Source organism: Scyliorhinus canicula, chromosome 2 (genome assembly GCF_902713615.1).
Source record: "Scyliorhinus canicula chromosome 2, sScyCan1.1, whole genome shotgun sequence".
NCBI lineage: Eukaryota > Metazoa > Chordata > Chondrichthyes > Carcharhiniformes > Scyliorhinidae > Scyliorhinus > Scyliorhinus canicula.
In genome coordinates this window covers 159,998,126-160,015,667 of record NC_052147.1, presented here as the reverse complement: position 1 = coordinate 160,015,667, position 17,542 = coordinate 159,998,126, and the positions used below count along the sequence as shown (strand labels likewise).

The window sequence follows — 17,542 nt, the reverse complement described above, 5'->3', positions numbered from 1 at the left end:
AGAAAATGTGGGAGTGTTAAGAAATACGCTAAGTGGCTGTTACTGTGCTGTATTGCCATGGAATTTATTACATTGTGCTCAATCAAGTCATTTGATATTGTAGCAATTCAATAAATTAGCTTCCTCAGTATTCCTCAAGCAGACCCTCTGCATATTGTGGGGTTACTTTCATAATCAGCACTACAAAATACTGCACACCTTTTAATTAAAATAAATAGGATTGGAACACTCATCCTGTCTTGTAAATCTATACATAACTATATATAGATGCTATCAGGCATCCGGTTGACTTACATCAATGCTGAAGCACATTTTAATCTCATCATAACTGCTGCAGTCATTGCTACATCTGCTCTGAGATACAAATTCTGGCAAAGGAGCAAGAGAAAAACAAAATAAACTATATTTGTATAACACTTTGCATGCCGGTCCAGACTTTCTAAAGCACCTTACAACAAATCAACTGCTTTTAAAGTAATGTCATTGCTACACTATAGGCAAACACATCACACCCAATTTGCACACACTGAAAACAGTAATGAGATGAATACAGCGCTTTCAGTATTGACTGAAATGTCAGCCTAGATTAGATGCTCTTGTGCCTTGAATAGAGCACAACCTACAACCTTCTGGCACAAAGAGAAATTACCACCGAGTAAAGGGCTATATAATTTGAAACTGTGGCAACGGTAAATTATCCCTCCTCATCCTTCCTGATCTGTTTCAGCACAGTTCTTCACACCAGCCTCCTCCAATGCCTTTTCACGGTGGAAACTACAATCGCCTTGTTCCAATTGTTAGCTATCTAACCTTAGGCAGAGAACCGTCTACAATGGATTATTTTCCCACCCCCATGTTCTGGCAGCTCAAGGACCTGAACTTTAACTCCCTTCTATTTCTCATCTACAAGCTGCTCCTTCAACATCCTCAGAAAGTATAGTGTTAATCTTCACATGTACGCCGATGACACAGCCAAAACAGAAACAACCAGTTCTAATTCACCACCACCTTTCTCAAACATCCCAGTTTTAAAATTGTCAGAACAGCGACTGATGAGCAGAAATCTCCTCCAATTAAGTATTGAGACTGAAGATATTGGGCGAGATCTTCTGGCTGTTCACGCAGACGGGATCTTCCGGTCCCACGGACGGTGCACTCCCACCATGGGTTCACCGGTAGCACGGGGCGGATTCAATGAGAAATCCCATGGGTAGGACCGGAAGATCCGCTACCGATCATATGCTGAGAAACATGCCGCTGGGAGTACAGACAATCTTGTCCATTGCTTTGATTCCTACACCAAACTCAATTCCCTAGCCACTGATACCAGCCCTCCCCCTGACCGCTGTCTGACGCTGAAGTCACTTGTTTGCAACCTGGGTATTAAACCATACTGGGATGAGCTTCTGATCACATTTCCACTTCTTTAACAATCTCTCAATTCCCCTCAGGTCTCAATTCATTTGCTGCTAAAACCCTCATCCATACTTTATTTGCTCTAAACTTAACTATACCATGCACTCTGGCTGGCCTCCTCATTCTACCTTCTGCAAATTGAGGTAATCTAAAATACAACTACCTGTGATCTAACTTGCACCAAATCCCATTCGCCCATCACTCCTGACCTCACTGACCGATATTGGCTTCCAGTTATGTAACACCTCAACTTTAAAATTCTCATTCCCATTTTAAATCCCCCCATGGTTCACCTCTCCCTATCCTTAATTTCCTCCAGCCAACATTCCTCTGACATAGTGGTACACCTCTAAATCTCGCTTACTGAATATTCATGATTCTAACCAACAGGTGAGGAGATGCATTTGAGACCAGGAAGAGATCAGCCATGATCTGATTGAATGGTACAGCAGGCCTGAAGTGCTGAATGCCTATTTCTGCTTCTAATTCCTATATTCCTATGTAACTGCACCACCATTGGCCATCTCCTAGATCCTAAGCCCTAGAATTCCCTCCTTACATCTCTCTATCCCATTTCCTCATTTTCGCTCTTGAAATCTAACTGCTCCAATATCATATGTGGCTTGGTGTCAAATTGTGCTTGATAACCACTTCTGTGAAGCACCGAGCGCTGTTTTACTTAGTGAAGGTGCTAACTAAATACAAGTTGTTGTTGTCACACAAATATTGTCAAAAAAGAAAATTCTAACCTCTAACCCAGCAATTAAATCATACAATATTGGAAAATAAATATGGCTCGAAATATGTTGGTGCGTAGTTAATATTTTCTCGAATAGAAACAATCACTAACAATTCACCCACAGTGAGGCAGGTCAAACAGTGTTTCTGACTTGCAGTTCTCACAAAAGGTCATCAACCTGAAACATTAATTTGGTTTCTCTCTCCACAGACACTGCCAGACCTTCAGGGTGTTTCCAGTATTTACTGTTTCTATTTCCAATTTCCATATCTGGAGTATTTTGCTTTTGTTTAAATAATGATATCTATATCTTGGTCATGATTCAGCTATCACGTTGCGAGATGAATCCCACAAGAGCCCCAAACCGTGCTTCGGGCCGATCATAAGTCACCCGACTCATTCTGCCTGGCACGATCTCAATCTTGTCTTCGTTGGACGTGGTCCAGATCAGTATATTTAAATGAGCCATTCAGCTAATTGAAATACCTGGATGACATATGCACCCGGCACCTGGGAGTAAACCTGCGCGGCCTCAACCGAGTGCCATTTATCACTGGGTTCCACAAACGTGGACCAGGCATGAAAGCACCTCCAGGGGGGTGGGGTCTCGCAGGCCATTGAGACCCTAAAGGTGGTCGGAGACAGGGCAGGGTGGTACCCTGGCACTCCCCCTGGCACCCGAGAACTTTGGCACTGCCAGTCTGGCACAGCTACCCAGTTTTTAGATGCTAGGCTGACAATGCCCAGGTGCCAGGTTGGCACTGCTAGGGGTCAGGCCTGGGGGGGGGGGGGGGGGAATTTGCCTTTTAGAGGGTGTGTGAGGGTGGAATCCAGGAGCCACTGGAAGGTTGGGGGAGGGGTGAAGTGTGGGTGGGGGGGTGTCCATAAATTGGGAGGGGGAAGATGCAGTCAAAAAGGCTCCCGATCTGCGAAGAGCCATTCCTGCTGGCAAGGTCAGCTTGCCAGTGCAGGAAATTGACAAAAGTGTGGCCTCAGCGGGAAAAACTTCCCAAACCCCAAAAATCTATGAATCTCGGCATTGCAGCCATTGAGTTATTCCCCACCAAACTCCGCTCAAAAGCGGATTTTGCTTCATGTCCACTAATTCGCACCCCTTCTTTCCTGGTCTCATATTTAAAAAGCAGAAGTAGGGGAACAGAACAGGTCAGAACCATGTGTCTTTAAATTCTGTTATTCAAGGGCTTGTCAAACTCTCCTGACAAAATTCAATGGGCTCGATTCTTCGCTCCCCACGCCAGGTGGGAGAATCGCGGGAGGGCCGGGCGACTCATTTCATGCCCCCTTGGCGCCCCTGCGATTCTCCCACCCGCCGCTCGGAAGAATCGCCGCTCGCCGTTTTTCACGGCAACCGCCGATTCTCCCACCCGGATGGGCCGAGCGGCCTGCCGTTCGCGACCGGTTCACGACCGGTTCACGACGGCGGCAACCATACCTGGTCGCTGCCGTCGTAAACATGGGCGCCAAAGGCCCGTTTCTGGCTTGTGGGGGGCGGAGAGGAGAGTGAGCACCACGGCCGTGCTCGGGAGGGGACTGGCCCGCGATCGGTGCCCACCGATCGTCGGGCCGGTGTCTCAACGGGACGCACTCTTTCCCCTCCGCCGCCCCACAAGATCAAGCCGCCACGTCTTGCGGGGCAGCGGAGGGGAAGACGGCCACCGCGCATGCGTGGGTTTGAGCCGTCAGCCGTCGTGACGTCAGCCACGCATGCGCGGGTTGGAGCCGGCCAACCTGCGTATGCGCGGCTGACGTCACATAGCGCCGACGTCGTGTCATTCTTGGCGCGCTGCCTTGACGCAAACGTCAAGGCCCGGCCGCCGAGAATACGGAGCGCCGCTCCTAACCCCCCCGGGTGGGGGTGAATACGGTGAGAGGAGCGGCGTCCGAGGCCGTCGTGAAACTCGGCCGAGTTTTCCCAACTTTTCCCGGAGCGGAGAATTCCGCCCAAAATACATCAATTTCAGGCCAGATTAATTTCAGACTATGGCACAGGAAACCAGAGCTGTCACAATGAGGTGCAGTTTCCAGACAGTTTATAATGTGGACCTCAGAATGATTTTTCAGATCCAAAACAGAGCAGTTCTCCTGGATAATTACAAGAGGAGAAAGGTTCTTTGTGTTTTTTACATAAATGTTTACTTCCAATTATTTCTGGACATCACAAAAATACAAGGCACATTGTTCTGATCGGAGAATAATCTGTTTTTATTCCTGTTGGACAGAAATTAGGGAAAGTCTTCAACACTGACAACATGGATATTTTTTCAAGCATGTCACAAATTTTAGAAAATGTCTTTGGCAATAAGTACTGCATAAATACAATGGTTAAGTGCTGGGTGTTATGCCAACCAACACAATTTCAACTGCATCTTATTTATATACAAGGATGTCCCAAGTGGTTAAGTGGAATTTGCTACATAGCCCTGTATATCCTTTGTCTCCACCACATACCCACTTTTTCTGCCAACTCTCAAGATTTTGTCCTCAGTAGTTACTTAAATTAACAGGTTTGGGATTCCTTTTTTAAGGTTCAGGAAGAGAATTCAGTGTGTTATTATGTGAAAAACAACTTAATTTACTTCATCATGGTATTTTCTTTCTGAAGTTCGAAGACAAGGCTTTAATGCAGTTCCTCAGTAAAATAGGTTCTAGAAATGTAACGTGTTTAGCTTGATATCTGCTCAGCTTTTTTTAGCATGTCATTGAATTACTTTGTTGATGTGGGATTTTGAAACTGGATATAATGCCAGCTAGCTAAACAAAACTACACTAAACAGATATTAGGCGGCACGGTGGCACAGTGTTAGCACTGCTGCCTCACAGCGCCAGGAACCCAAGTTCAATTCCAGCCTTGATTGACTGTGCAGAGTCTGCACGTTCTCCCCGTGCATGCATGCATTTTCTCCGGGTGCTCCGGCTTTCTCCCAAGTCCAAAATGTGCAGGTTAGGTGGATTGGCCACGCTAGTGTCCAAAAAAGAGAAGTGGGGTTGCTGGGTTACGGGGATAGGGCAGCACAGGGATAGGGCAGCACGGTAGCACAGTGGGTGGCATTACTGCTTCACAGCTACAGGGTCCCAAGTTCAATTCCTGCTTGGATCACTGTCTGTGCAGAGTTTGCACTTTCTCCCTGTGTCTGCATGTGTTTCCTCCGAGTGCTCTGGTTTCCTCCCATAAGTCCCAAAAGACGTGCTTTTAGGTAATTTGGATTCTGAATTCTCCCTCTGTGTACACGAACAGGCGCCGGAATGTGGCGACTCGGGTTTTTACACAGTAACTTCATTGCTGTGTTAATGTAAGTCTACTTGTGACAATAAAGATTATAAAATAAATGGTGGTCTTTCAGAGGGTCAGTGCAGACTTGATGGGCCAAATGGCCTCCTTCTGCGATATAGTGATTCTATATTCTTATGTGTAATTGCATCCGTATAAAAAGAATGTGGACCTACCTCACTTATTCGGATAGAGTCAGTTGTAAGGTTGGTTCATGAAATCCATGTCTGAGATCACACGCACGCACGCACACACACACACAAAAGAAATCACAATCCCATTCTCATTTCAGTGCAAGTCCAAAGACATATCATGCAAAAACACAAAAGCTTGCACACGATGCAGAAAGAAAAAGTCACCATGGTCCCTGAGAATCATAGGCTGCTCTCCTTTTTTCACAGACAGCTGACGGTGATTTAACCTGAGGGTCACCAGACCTCAGGCAGGACAATGTTGAGAAGTCAGGGCCTTCATCGAAAAGCTGAGAAATTGGATATTTCAAGTGTCAGCGATGGCTCAGAGGGTAGCATCCTCGTCTTTGGGTCAGCGATGGCTCAGACGGTATCACTCTCACTGTTGGGTCAGCCATGGCTCAGCAGGTATCACTTTCATCTTTGGGTCAGCCATGGCTCAGTGTGTATAACTCTCATCTTTGGGTCAGCCATGGCTCAGCGGGGAGCACTCTCATCTTTGGGTCAGCCATGGCTCAGCGGGGAGCACTCTCATCTTTGGGTCAGCCATGGCTCAGCGGGGAGCACTCTCATCTTTGGGTCAGCCATGGCTCAGCGGGGAGCACTCTCATCTTTGGGTCAGCCATGGCTCAGTGGGTATCACTCTCGTCTTCAGGTCAGATGCTCTTGGGTTCAAGACCCGCTCTAGGACATGAGCATGAAAATCTAGGCCAACACTGCAGTGTAATACTAAGGGACATCTGCACTGCTGGAAGGGTTCTCTTTCTGATCAGGTGTTAAATTAAGACTCCAAAGTCTCTCTCAGCTGGATGTAAAAGGACCATGGCACTATTTAAGGAATAGCAGTGGAGCTCACGCTGGTATCCTGGCTAATATTTATCCTTCAACCAGCATTACGAAGGCCAATTACCTGGTCATTATCACATTGCTCTTTGTGGAATCTTACTGTGTGCAAATTAATGTCCTGAGGTCACGAAGATGCCATATACACAAAAGCTCTTCTCTTAATATAATGGATTGCAAAAACACAAACTGACGGGGATAAACAAAATGAAATGAAAATCGCTTATTGTCACATGTAGGCTTCAATGAAGTTACTGTGAAAAGCCCCTAGTCGCCACATTCCGGCTCCTGTCCGGGGAGGCTGGTACGGGAATCGAACCGTGCTACTGACCTGCTTGGTCTGCTTTAAAAGCCAGCAATTTAGCCGAGTGAGCTAAACCAGCCCAACATAAAAGAATTGACTGAGAAGGAATTATACAATTTAATCCAAATACTTGCCACATTTTGTACTTCTAATCTTGCTCAGTTTTGAAAACAATAAGAACCATAGAATCTCTACAGTGCAGTAGGAGAGCATTTGGCCCATCGAGTCTGCACAGACCCTATGAAAGAGCACCCTACACAGGCCCAATACCCCACCCTATCACTGTAACCCCACATCGCCTTTGGAAACCAACAATACAATCCATCTAAGCTGCACATCTTTTGACTGTGGGAGGAAACCGGAGCACTTGGAGGAAACCCACGCAGGCACGGGGAAAAGTCACAGTCACCCAAGGTCAGAATCAAATCTGGGTTCCTGATGTTGTGAGGCAAGAGTGCTAACCACTGTGCCACCATGCCACTCTATCTCTAAAGTGAAATTGCATTTTATTTAAAACAGTTACTCAGCACAAACACGTGTTTAGATCCTGGGAAAGTGATAAAGAAATCAGATCAGGAAAAGGGAAAGAGCGCCAACTGAGAGTTGGGCCAGCCCAAGACAAAGCACAGAAATCATAAAGATTTACAGTCTGGCTTTTTAATGTTCCTGCCTGCTGACAAGTAGCCAAGGAGCCAAACCTCGTAGGCAACAGCAGTTACAAATGCATATCCAAGAACATTTTAAATATGAAAGAGCGTTTCCGACTCTGTCATCTATTCCTGCAGCGAGTTCCAGATCCCCATCACCCTCTGGGTGGAAGAATTTCTGCACAAAACCTCAATAAACCTCCTACCTCTCACCATATATCTCTGCTCCCAGGTTATAGACTATTCAACTTAGGTGAACAGGACCTTTCAATCCACTTCAACTCGACCGGTCTATTTTTTTCCACTAGTTATGATCCCATTCGGTGTAGTGGGACGGGAAATGGCACGGTAGCACAGAAGTGCACTGTTGCTTCACAGCTCCAGGATCCCAGGTTCAATTCCCGATTTAGGTTTACTGTCTGTGAACTGTTTGCACGTTCTCCCCGTGTGTGCGTGGGTTTCCTCCGGGTGCTCCGGTTTCCTCCCACAGTCCAAAGATGTGCAGGTAAGGTGGATTGGCCATGCTAAATTTCCCTTAGTGCCCAAAAAAGGTTAGGTAGGGTTACGGGGATAGGGTGGAGGTATGGTCTTAGGTGAGATTATCTTTCCAGGGGCCGGTGCAGAATCAATGGGCCGAATGGCCTCCTTCTGCACTGTAAATTCAATGAAGATCCCACAATGGAACCCTGGTTCAAAACACCATAACATTTACTTCTTTTAAATGAAAATTAGAGGATCAGAGTCACAGGATCATTAATTAGTTTTAACAGCAAGGAAAATAAAATTAAACGTGAAAAAAATTGGATTATCATACAATGCTCCAGTAATCCCCCTTTAATTTAATAAATATACACAGATTGTAAGATTAACATGGATTACACAAGATGACTATGGTAAGACATCTATGGGTCCTCTTTGAACCCAGTCAATGTCTGTGAATTTCTCCCCAAACTCCTCTCAGATGATTTCTATACCGACAGCCAGCTTGTCTGACCGAACCTCGGCTTCCACGCGAATGATTTCAAAATTGCATTTTCAAAAGTCACACATTCAAATAAAGGTAAGTATTCCATATGCCTTCTTGGCTGCATTATCCGCTTGTCCATCCACCTTTAGGGATTTGTGGACAGGCACTCAAGGCTCCCTCTGTTCCTCTGCACTGCTCAGTACTCAAATACATATTGCATATTCTCTCATCTTGTTAGCCTTCCACAAATCCATTACTTCATACACCTCTGGATTAAATTCCAGATACCATAACTTTGTTCATCTAACTGGTCCATTGATATTTTCCCACAGTATGCAGCTTTCTTCTTCATAATCAACATATGAAACAACATTAACCTAGATGGTGCACAGTAAGTCTCCTTGCTGCTGAGCACTCATCTGTGATGTGATGGGAGAATGCGCCATCAACCGCAAGGCAATTTTTGTATCACTTAATTGAAAACTTATTGATCATATCCCCCAGATTCAAGTTTCAATCATTGATTTAAGCCACAAAAAGCAAGGACTCAGTACTGAGCCCTGTGGAATCTCACCAGAAATAACGTTCCAGTCACATAACCCTTTGCTTCCAGTTTCTGAGCCAATTTTGGATCCAAATTGCTGTTTTGCCTTGGATCCTATTTGCCTTTGTCACCAGTCTATCATACGAGACCTTATCAAAAGCCTTGCTAAAATCCATACAGATCACAACAAATGCACGACCCTCACCAAACCTTCTTGGTACCGCCTCAAAAAATGCAATCGTGTTATTCAAAATGACATTCCCTGAACAAATCGGTGCTGTTCCTGATTCATCAGGGTGTTTTTAAATAAAGATTTATTCTGCCCCTGAAATTTATTTCCAATAATTTTCCCAGCACAAAGATGAGGCTAACTGGCCTCTAACTACACCCATTTTAAACAACATTAGCTGTGATGCTGTAAATGTAGCAAGCACCAGAACTGCAGCTTTACTTCATCGTTGACTTGTTACTTACAGGGCATACAAGATGTGGAGAAACAAAGTGGGAAAGTATGGTGACTATGTCAGCTGGGTACGAAACAAACTGTATTTTGTTGGAATGTGGTATTACAGTCACAAATTAAATTGAAACATTTATCTTCTAATTTACATTGTTCTGAAGGGGATGTAACAGACATTGCAATCGAGTTTGGAAGTCGAAAAGATTCAGAAGTGTTGCAGGCGAGAATGAGTAATGGTAGCTTTTATCACAGATCAAAAAAAAGCTACATTCTCTGGGGAGATGTCCTGTTTATACAATAAGCATGTGCCTCATTACAGAACCTAAGGCACATTTTAAAAAGACTTCTAAGGAACTGACAATGTAGTTACTTCATATGCAAATGATTTTTTGACTCTCCAATGGGTAAAAATATCAAACCCATTAGCAGTGAAAATACCAATCACAGCCAAAAAATAAATGTTTAAACTTTTCTTACTTAAGAAATAGGACTATAATTCAGTTGAAACCATAACTCACAATGCAGCTTTTTCAGCCATTGTGATCAGTCTGTTCTCATCAAACTGTACAATTCCCCCAGCTTGAAGCAACTCCAGAAGGACCTACAAAGGAACAAAAATAGAAAAGCTTTTATTAGGGAAATAAGTAATAACAGCAGGTTATATCTCTGACACATTCATATGTTCCTCTATTGATCACCTGCTGTCTCTGGCTCTGCACATTTTCAATAAAAGGTTCTATACTGAATGTTCAGCACTCTTCAAAGCTGCACTGCCATACTTTAAGTGTTTAAATCTGGAGCTTTCCAATGAGGTACCCATGGCCCCCTCCTCTCCTTCATCTGCATCCTGCCTCTTTTATCAACTTTATCCAAAGATATGGAGCTACATGTACAATGATGGCACCCAACTCCACCACCATTTTAACCATCCATTGTCTTATTGTTGTCAGACTGCTCGTCATTCTTTCAATCTTGCATAGAAATATCGGACTTGGGAGCAGGAGTAGGCTGCTCAGCCCTTTGCACCTGATCTGCCATTCGATAAATCATAGCTGATCCGATTGTGGTCTCAACTCCAACTTTCCTAAAATTCAACGCTCCAGCCCTATTACGATCCCAGACAGATCCCAACAGTTGCTCGAATGCCGGACAGAAACTCCAATATTTTATTTAATTTGAAAGACTGTGAAGAAAGATACTTCACTCCAGGAGTGATTCCAGGCACAAGTAGGGGTATATCAAAACAAACTTTATTTATTTATTTTTTAATGTATTTTTTTACAAAAATGTATCAAAACAAGTGACAGCAAATAAACAGTCCGAGAAACATACTTCCCAACAATTAACTATACAGTCTGTACAGATTTTTCCCCTTTTTCAGAAGGGGAAATAAACACTCCTCAGAAGGAGCAGTGCTCCGTAAGCTAGTGTTTGAAACAAACCTGTTGGACTTTAACCTGGTGTTGTAAGACTTCTTACTGTGCTCATCCCAGTCCAACGCCGGCATCTCCACATCTCATCCGGAAGCAACAGTCGCTCCAGCAGGATGTATCCCAGCAACCTAAAGAACCCCCTCCAGACCTTTCGCGCAAGTCCCTAACCTCCAGAAACCTAAACTCACTCCCCCTCGGCAGATCTACCCTCTACCCTAGCGCCTCCAGACTGGCGAACCCTTCCTCCAAATACAGGTCTCTCACTTTGACCAGCCCCACTTCCCTCCATATCCTGTATACACGATCTATCCACCCCCCGGCTCAAACCCATAATTCTCACACAACGGCGTTAGCACCAACATCCCTTCCACCCTACAATGCCTCCTCAGCTGATTCCATATCTTCACCATGGACTGCACCACTGGGCTCCCTGAATACCTACTCGGATATATTGACAAAACTGTCGTTACCATAGCCCTCAAACTAGACCCCTTACAAAATTCCTCCTCCATCGTAACCCACTCTACACCTTCGCCTTCCCACCACGGCCGCACCTTGTCCACATTCGCCACCCAATCATAATGAAGGACGTTCGGCAACACCCTGCTGTCTCTGCCTCTGTAGCAGGGCCCTCCACACCCTCAGCGCATTCCCCGCCCATACAAAGTCAGTAATGATCGTGTACACTTTCCGAAAATAAGGCCTTTGGTATAAAGATATTAAACAAACTTTAACGTTTTAAAGAAAATGTATTATAATACCAGTTAAACAATGCATAACAATGACAATTGAACTCTAACTCCTAACTGATACCTTTTATCTCCACTCAAGCAAAATCCACTTTTAAATACAGTTAGCCAACCCAGGAATACTTGAGATGTCTTGGATAAACTGCTTTGAGAGAGAGATCCTTCAGGAACCAGCTTGCAGATCCGTGCCTGTGTCAAACTACTGTTTAGCCTGCCAGCCTTTTCAGAAACTCACAGGTAAAATCTTTTTAACTAAACTGCTTTGAGAGAAATTGCTGGTCTGTTCACAGTCAGATCAAAAACTGAACGCTAAAACTCAACACCTGACTGCTTCAGGCCTTGCCTCTTCCCATTAACTATATTATCTTGCTAAAGCTAAACGTAATGTCTCCAATTATCTACTTCCCAGGAAACCTTCTTTAGATAAACAAAATTCCATTAGCCCAATTGTTACGATACTTCACTTATTCCTTGTAGCCAAAGTGTCTGCTGGCCTTGTAAACCAGGGATTTTAAAACACTATCACCAGCAGTCATACACACACTAACTTCGGCTCTTAACCCATCACTGCACAAAATACATATGATATAATACATCTGAAATTCCTACATTCAAATACAGGAGATAGGCTAAGGCTGAATTAAAGAAGGCAAAGAGGAAGCTTGAGGAAAGAATGGCAGGTTGTGGTAACAAATAGTAAAATGTTCTTCAAATATACTGAAGGATAGTGAAATATAGTGAAGGATAGAGTGGGGGCCATTAGGGACAAGCAGGATAAACTCATCACTGAAGCAGAGGGTTATGGCAGTGGTACTAAATGAGTACTGTGATTCTGTCTTTACCAAATTAGAAGATGGTGACAATGGCCCAGTTGAAAATGTGGGTGTTGCGCAACTAAACAATATAGTGAGAGATAAAAGAGGTGCTAAATTCCAGGTAGCGAAGTCGCTAGGACCGGATGGGATGAATCCTAGATTGCTCAGCGAGGTAAGGGAGCAAATTGCAGAGCCGTTGACAGAAATTTTCCAGGCCTCTCTGAACACAGGATTAGTCCCAGGCAACTGAATGATTACATATAGAACATAGAACATAGAACGATACAGCGCAGTACAGGCCCTTCGGCCCTCGATGTTGCACCGACATGGAAAAAAAAACTAAAGGCCATCTAACCTACACTATGCCCTTATCATCCATATGCTTATCCAATAAATTTTTAAATGCCCTCAATGTTGGCGAGTTCACTACTGTTGCAGGTAGGGCATTCCACGGCCTCACCAATCTTTGCGTAAAAAACCCACCTCTGACCTCTGTCCTATATCTATTACCCCTCAATTTAAGGCTATGTCCCCTCGTGCTAGCCACCTCCATCCGCGGGAGAAGGCTCTCGCTGTCCACCCTATCTAACCCTCTGATCATTTTGTATGCCTCTATTAAGTCACCTCTTAACCTTCTTCTCTCTAACGAAAACAACCTCAAGTCCATCAGCCTTTCCTCATAAGATTTTCCCTCCATACCAGGCAGCATCCTGGTAAATCTCCTCTGCACCCGTTCCAAAGCTTCCACGTCCTTCCTATAATGAGGCGACCAGAACTGTACGCAATACTCCAAATGCGGCCGTACTAGAGTTTTGTTCAACTGCAACATGACCTCATGGCTCCGGAACTCAATCCCTCTACCAATAAAGGCCAACACACCATAGGCCTTCTTCACAACCCTATCAACCTGGGTGGCAACTTTCAGGGATCTATGTACATGGACACCGAGATCCCTCTGCTCATCCACACTACCAAGAATTTTACCATTAGCCAAATATTCCGCATTCCTGTTATTCTTTCCAAAGTGAATCACCTCACACTTCTCCACATTAAACTCCATTTGCCACCTCTCAGCCCAGGTCTGCAGCTTATCTATGTCCCTCTGTAACCTGCAACATCCTTCCGCACTGTCTACAACTCCACCGACTTTAGTGTCGTCTGCAAATTTACTCACCCATCCTTCTGCGCCCTCCTCTAGGTCATTTATAAAAATGACAAACAGCAACGGCCCCAGAACAGATCCTTGTGGTACGCCACTCGTAACTGAACTCCATTCTGAACATTTCCCATCAACTACCACTCTCTGTCTTCTTTCAACTAGCCAATTTCTGATCCACATCTCTAAATCACCCTCAATCCCCAGCCTCCGTATTTTCTGCAATAGCCGACCGTGGGGAACCTTATCAAACGCTTTACTGAAATCCATATACACCACATCAACTGCTCTACCCTCGTCTACCTGTTCAGTCACCTTCTCAAAGAACTCGGTAAGGTTTGTGAGGCATGGCCTACCCTTCACAAAACCATGCTGACTATCCCTAATCATATTATTCCTATCTAGATGATTATAAATCGTATCTTTTATAATCCTCTCCAAGACCTTACCCACCACAGACGTTAGGCTCACCGGCCTATAGTTACCGGGGTTATCTCTACTCCCCTTCTTGAACAAAGGGACCACATTTGCTATCCTCCAGTCCTCTGGCACTATTCCTGTAGCCAATGATGACCTAAAAATCAAAGCCAAAGGCTCAGCAATCTCTTCCCTGGCTTCCCAGAGAATCCTAGGATAAATCCCATCTGGCCCCGGGGACTTATCTATTCTATTTTCACCTTGTCGCCGTTGTTTAAGAAAGTGGCAACGGATAACGCAGGGAACTACGGACCTGTCAGCTTGACATCAATAGTGGGGAAACTGATGGAGGCCATACCCTGGGATGAGATAAATATACATTTAGAGAAAAATAAGTTAAGACCAGAGTCAACATGACTTGGTCAAGGGCAGGTCACATCTGGCAATTTTAATTGAGTTATTTGACGAGGTGACACAGGTAGTGGATGAAGGTAGTGTTATGGATGTTTATATTTGGACTTTCAGAAAGCATTTGATATGGTTCCACATGGCAGGTTGGTTAGCAAATTAAAAATGTTTTGAATTGATGGGTCCTTGGAAGCATAGATTAGAAATTGGCGAAGAGATAGGAAATAGAGGGTATGTATAGATGAGCATTTCTCAGATTGGAGAGGAGTTGAAAGTGGTGTTCCCCAGGGATCAGTGTTGGGGTCCTTGCTTTTTCTCATTTATATAAATGATTTGGGTGTTGAGGGGAAAGTCTCCTTTGCAGATCATACTAAGCTAGTGAGAATAGTGAATTATGAGGATGACGCTGAGTGACTTCAGAGGGGCATTGACAAGTCGACCAAATGTGCAGACAGCTGGCAGATGAACTTCAATGCAGCAAAATATGGGAAAACGCATTTTGGAAGAAGAAAAATGGGGAAACAATATAAGCAATGGTACAACTTTGCGGGGAGTATAGGAGCAGAGGGACCTCATAATTCTCTGAAGGTGGCCAGGCAAGTTAAAACAGTTGTTCAAAAGGCTTTTGGTTTATAAATAAAGGCATAGGGTATAAAAGCAAGGAAGTGATGCTGCACCTCTACTAATCATTGGTCAGACCACATTTGGAGTATTGGATTCAGTTCTGGGTACCGAATTTAAGGAAGGATGTAAAGTCCTGAACAGAGTACAGGGAAAATTTACTAGAACGAGAGTCATCCAGATTCAAAACATTACATCCCTTTTCTCTCCACAGATGCTGTCAGACCTATTATTTAATTCATTTATGGGATGTGGGCATCGCTGGTTAGGCCAGCATTTATTGCCCATCCTAGTTGCCCTTCAGGTGGTGGCGAGTTGCCTTCTTGAACTGCTGCAGTCCTTCAAGTGTAGGTATACCCACCATGCTGTTAGGGAGGGAGTTCCAAGATTTTGTCGCAGCGACAGCGAAGGAACACCGATATATTTCTAAGTTAGGGTAGTGAGTGACTTGGAGGGAACATCCAGATAGGGGGGTTCCCAGGTATCTGCTGCTCTTGCCCTTCTAGATGGTAGTAGTTGTGGGTTTGAAAGGTGCTGTCTATGGAAACTTGGTGAGTTACTGCAGTGCATCTTGTAGATGGTACATAAGGCTGCTACTGTTCGTCGGTGGATGGTGTTGAGCTTCTCGAGTGTTGGTGGAGCTGCATTCATCCAGGCAAATGGAGAGTATTCCATTACACTTCTGACTTGTGCCTTGTAAATGGTTGACAGGCTTCGGGGAGTCAGGAGGTGCATTACATGCAGTAGGATTCCTGGCCTTTGACCTGTCCTGGTGGCCTCAGTATTAATGTGGCTACTCCAGTTCAGTTTGTGATCAATGGTAACCCTCAGGATGTTAATTGTGGGGAAATCAGCGATGGTAATGCTACTCAATGTCAAGGGGCAATAGATAGATGCTCTCTTGTAGAAGATGGTCATTGCCTGACACTTGTGTGGTGCAAATGTAACTTGCCACTTGTCAGGCCAAGCCTGGATATTGTCCAGGTCTTGCTACATTTGGACATGGACTGCTTCATTATCTGAGGAGTTGCGAATGGTACTGAACATTGTGCAGTCATCTGCAAACATCCCCACTTCTGACCTTATGATGGAAGGCAGGTCATTGATGAAGAAGCTGAAGATGGTTGGGCCTAGAACACTACCGAGGAACTCCTGCAATGGTTTAAACCAAGGCTGTAATGAGATTAGGAGCTGAGTGCCCCTGGCGGAACCCAAACTGAGCGTCCACGAGCCTGCTGAGATTGCCCAGTATTCTCTGTTTCTGTTTCAGATTTCAGCATCCACCGTAAGTTGCTTTTATTTAGTAGATTGATGGCAGGAATGAGGAGTTTTAGATCCAAGGAAAGATTGGAGAAACTGAGCCTGTTCTCCTTGAAGCAGAGAAGATTAAGTGGTGACCTTATTCAGGTTTTCAGGATTATTATCAATTTTGACAAGGTCAAGAAGGTATTATGTTTCCACTAATTGGTAAGTCAGTGACTAGGGGTCACAATTTAGAGCTAGGAGTGAGATGAGGAGAAACGTCTTTACTCAGAGTTGTTGGGATTTGGAATGCATTGCCTGGGAGAGTGGTAGAGGTGGATTCCATAGGAGGTTTCAAAAGAGAGCTAGATATATATTTCAAAGTGATGAATTTAGAGGGCTAGGGAGATAAGACTGGAGAATTGGACTAGCTGGGTAGCTCTTTTGGGAGCCAGTGCCAATGCGATGGGCCTCATTCTGTGCTGTAAGTTCTATTCACCACAACCCCCAATGCTTTCTGGGGAGTTAATTTCACAGACTATCCCTCAGAAAAACAAAGTTCTCATCATATCATAAAAGGGAGGCCTCAAATTCTCAAACTGCGCCCCATTGTTCCAGCCTCCCCCACAGGAGGGAACATCCTCCTGACATCCACCCCAACTTTTTATAATCAACACTGGGGGACCAAAGTCATCATATTTAGCACATCCCACTCCTCAGCCACTGTCTTAGATTACATAAACTGTTAGCATTGTCAGCATACTATTCCATCCTGAATTGTGATTCCAACTCTATATGCTCTCGTTCACATAGATCACCTACTTCCACCACCATAACATGAACTGATTCCATCTGCGCTTCAGCCCATCTATTGTGGAAACCCTCATCTATACTTTTCTCACCTCCCAAGTTTTAACTTCTCCAGTGCTCTCCTAGGTAACCACAATGTTTCCGTACTCTAATCTTCAGTTCATCAAAAATTCTGTTGGCCTTACCCTATCTGCGCAGCCACCGGTTCTATCCTTTGTGAGCAACACTGACTATCACCCTCATGCCTCTGATTTAAAAGTCTCACCCTCAAGATCAAATCCTCCATAACTGCATCCTCTTCCTGGATCTGCAACCTCTTCCAACTTTACAATCACGCCATATGCACTCCTCCTCAGATAACCTCCTGCCATTATGAGTAACCCCTTTTCGCATTATGGCATCAATATTAACATAGAATCATAGAATTTAAAGTGCAGAAGAAAGCCATTTGGCCCATCGAGTCTACACCGGCCCTTGAAAGAGCACCCAAC

General features: G+C 44.5%; 1 protein-coding gene across 1 annotated transcript in view; it reads right to left on the bottom strand.

Annotated features, from left to right (window-relative positions):
- The window catches only part of vps8 (VPS8 subunit of CORVET complex), a 787,508-nt gene that overhangs the window by 536,568 nt on the left and 233,398 nt on the right, over window positions 1–17,542 (bottom strand). The window contains 1 exon segment of the mRNA XM_038788252.1: window positions 9,919–10,001. Within this exon segment, the coding sequence (XP_038644180.1) occupies window positions 9,919–10,001 (83 nt within the window).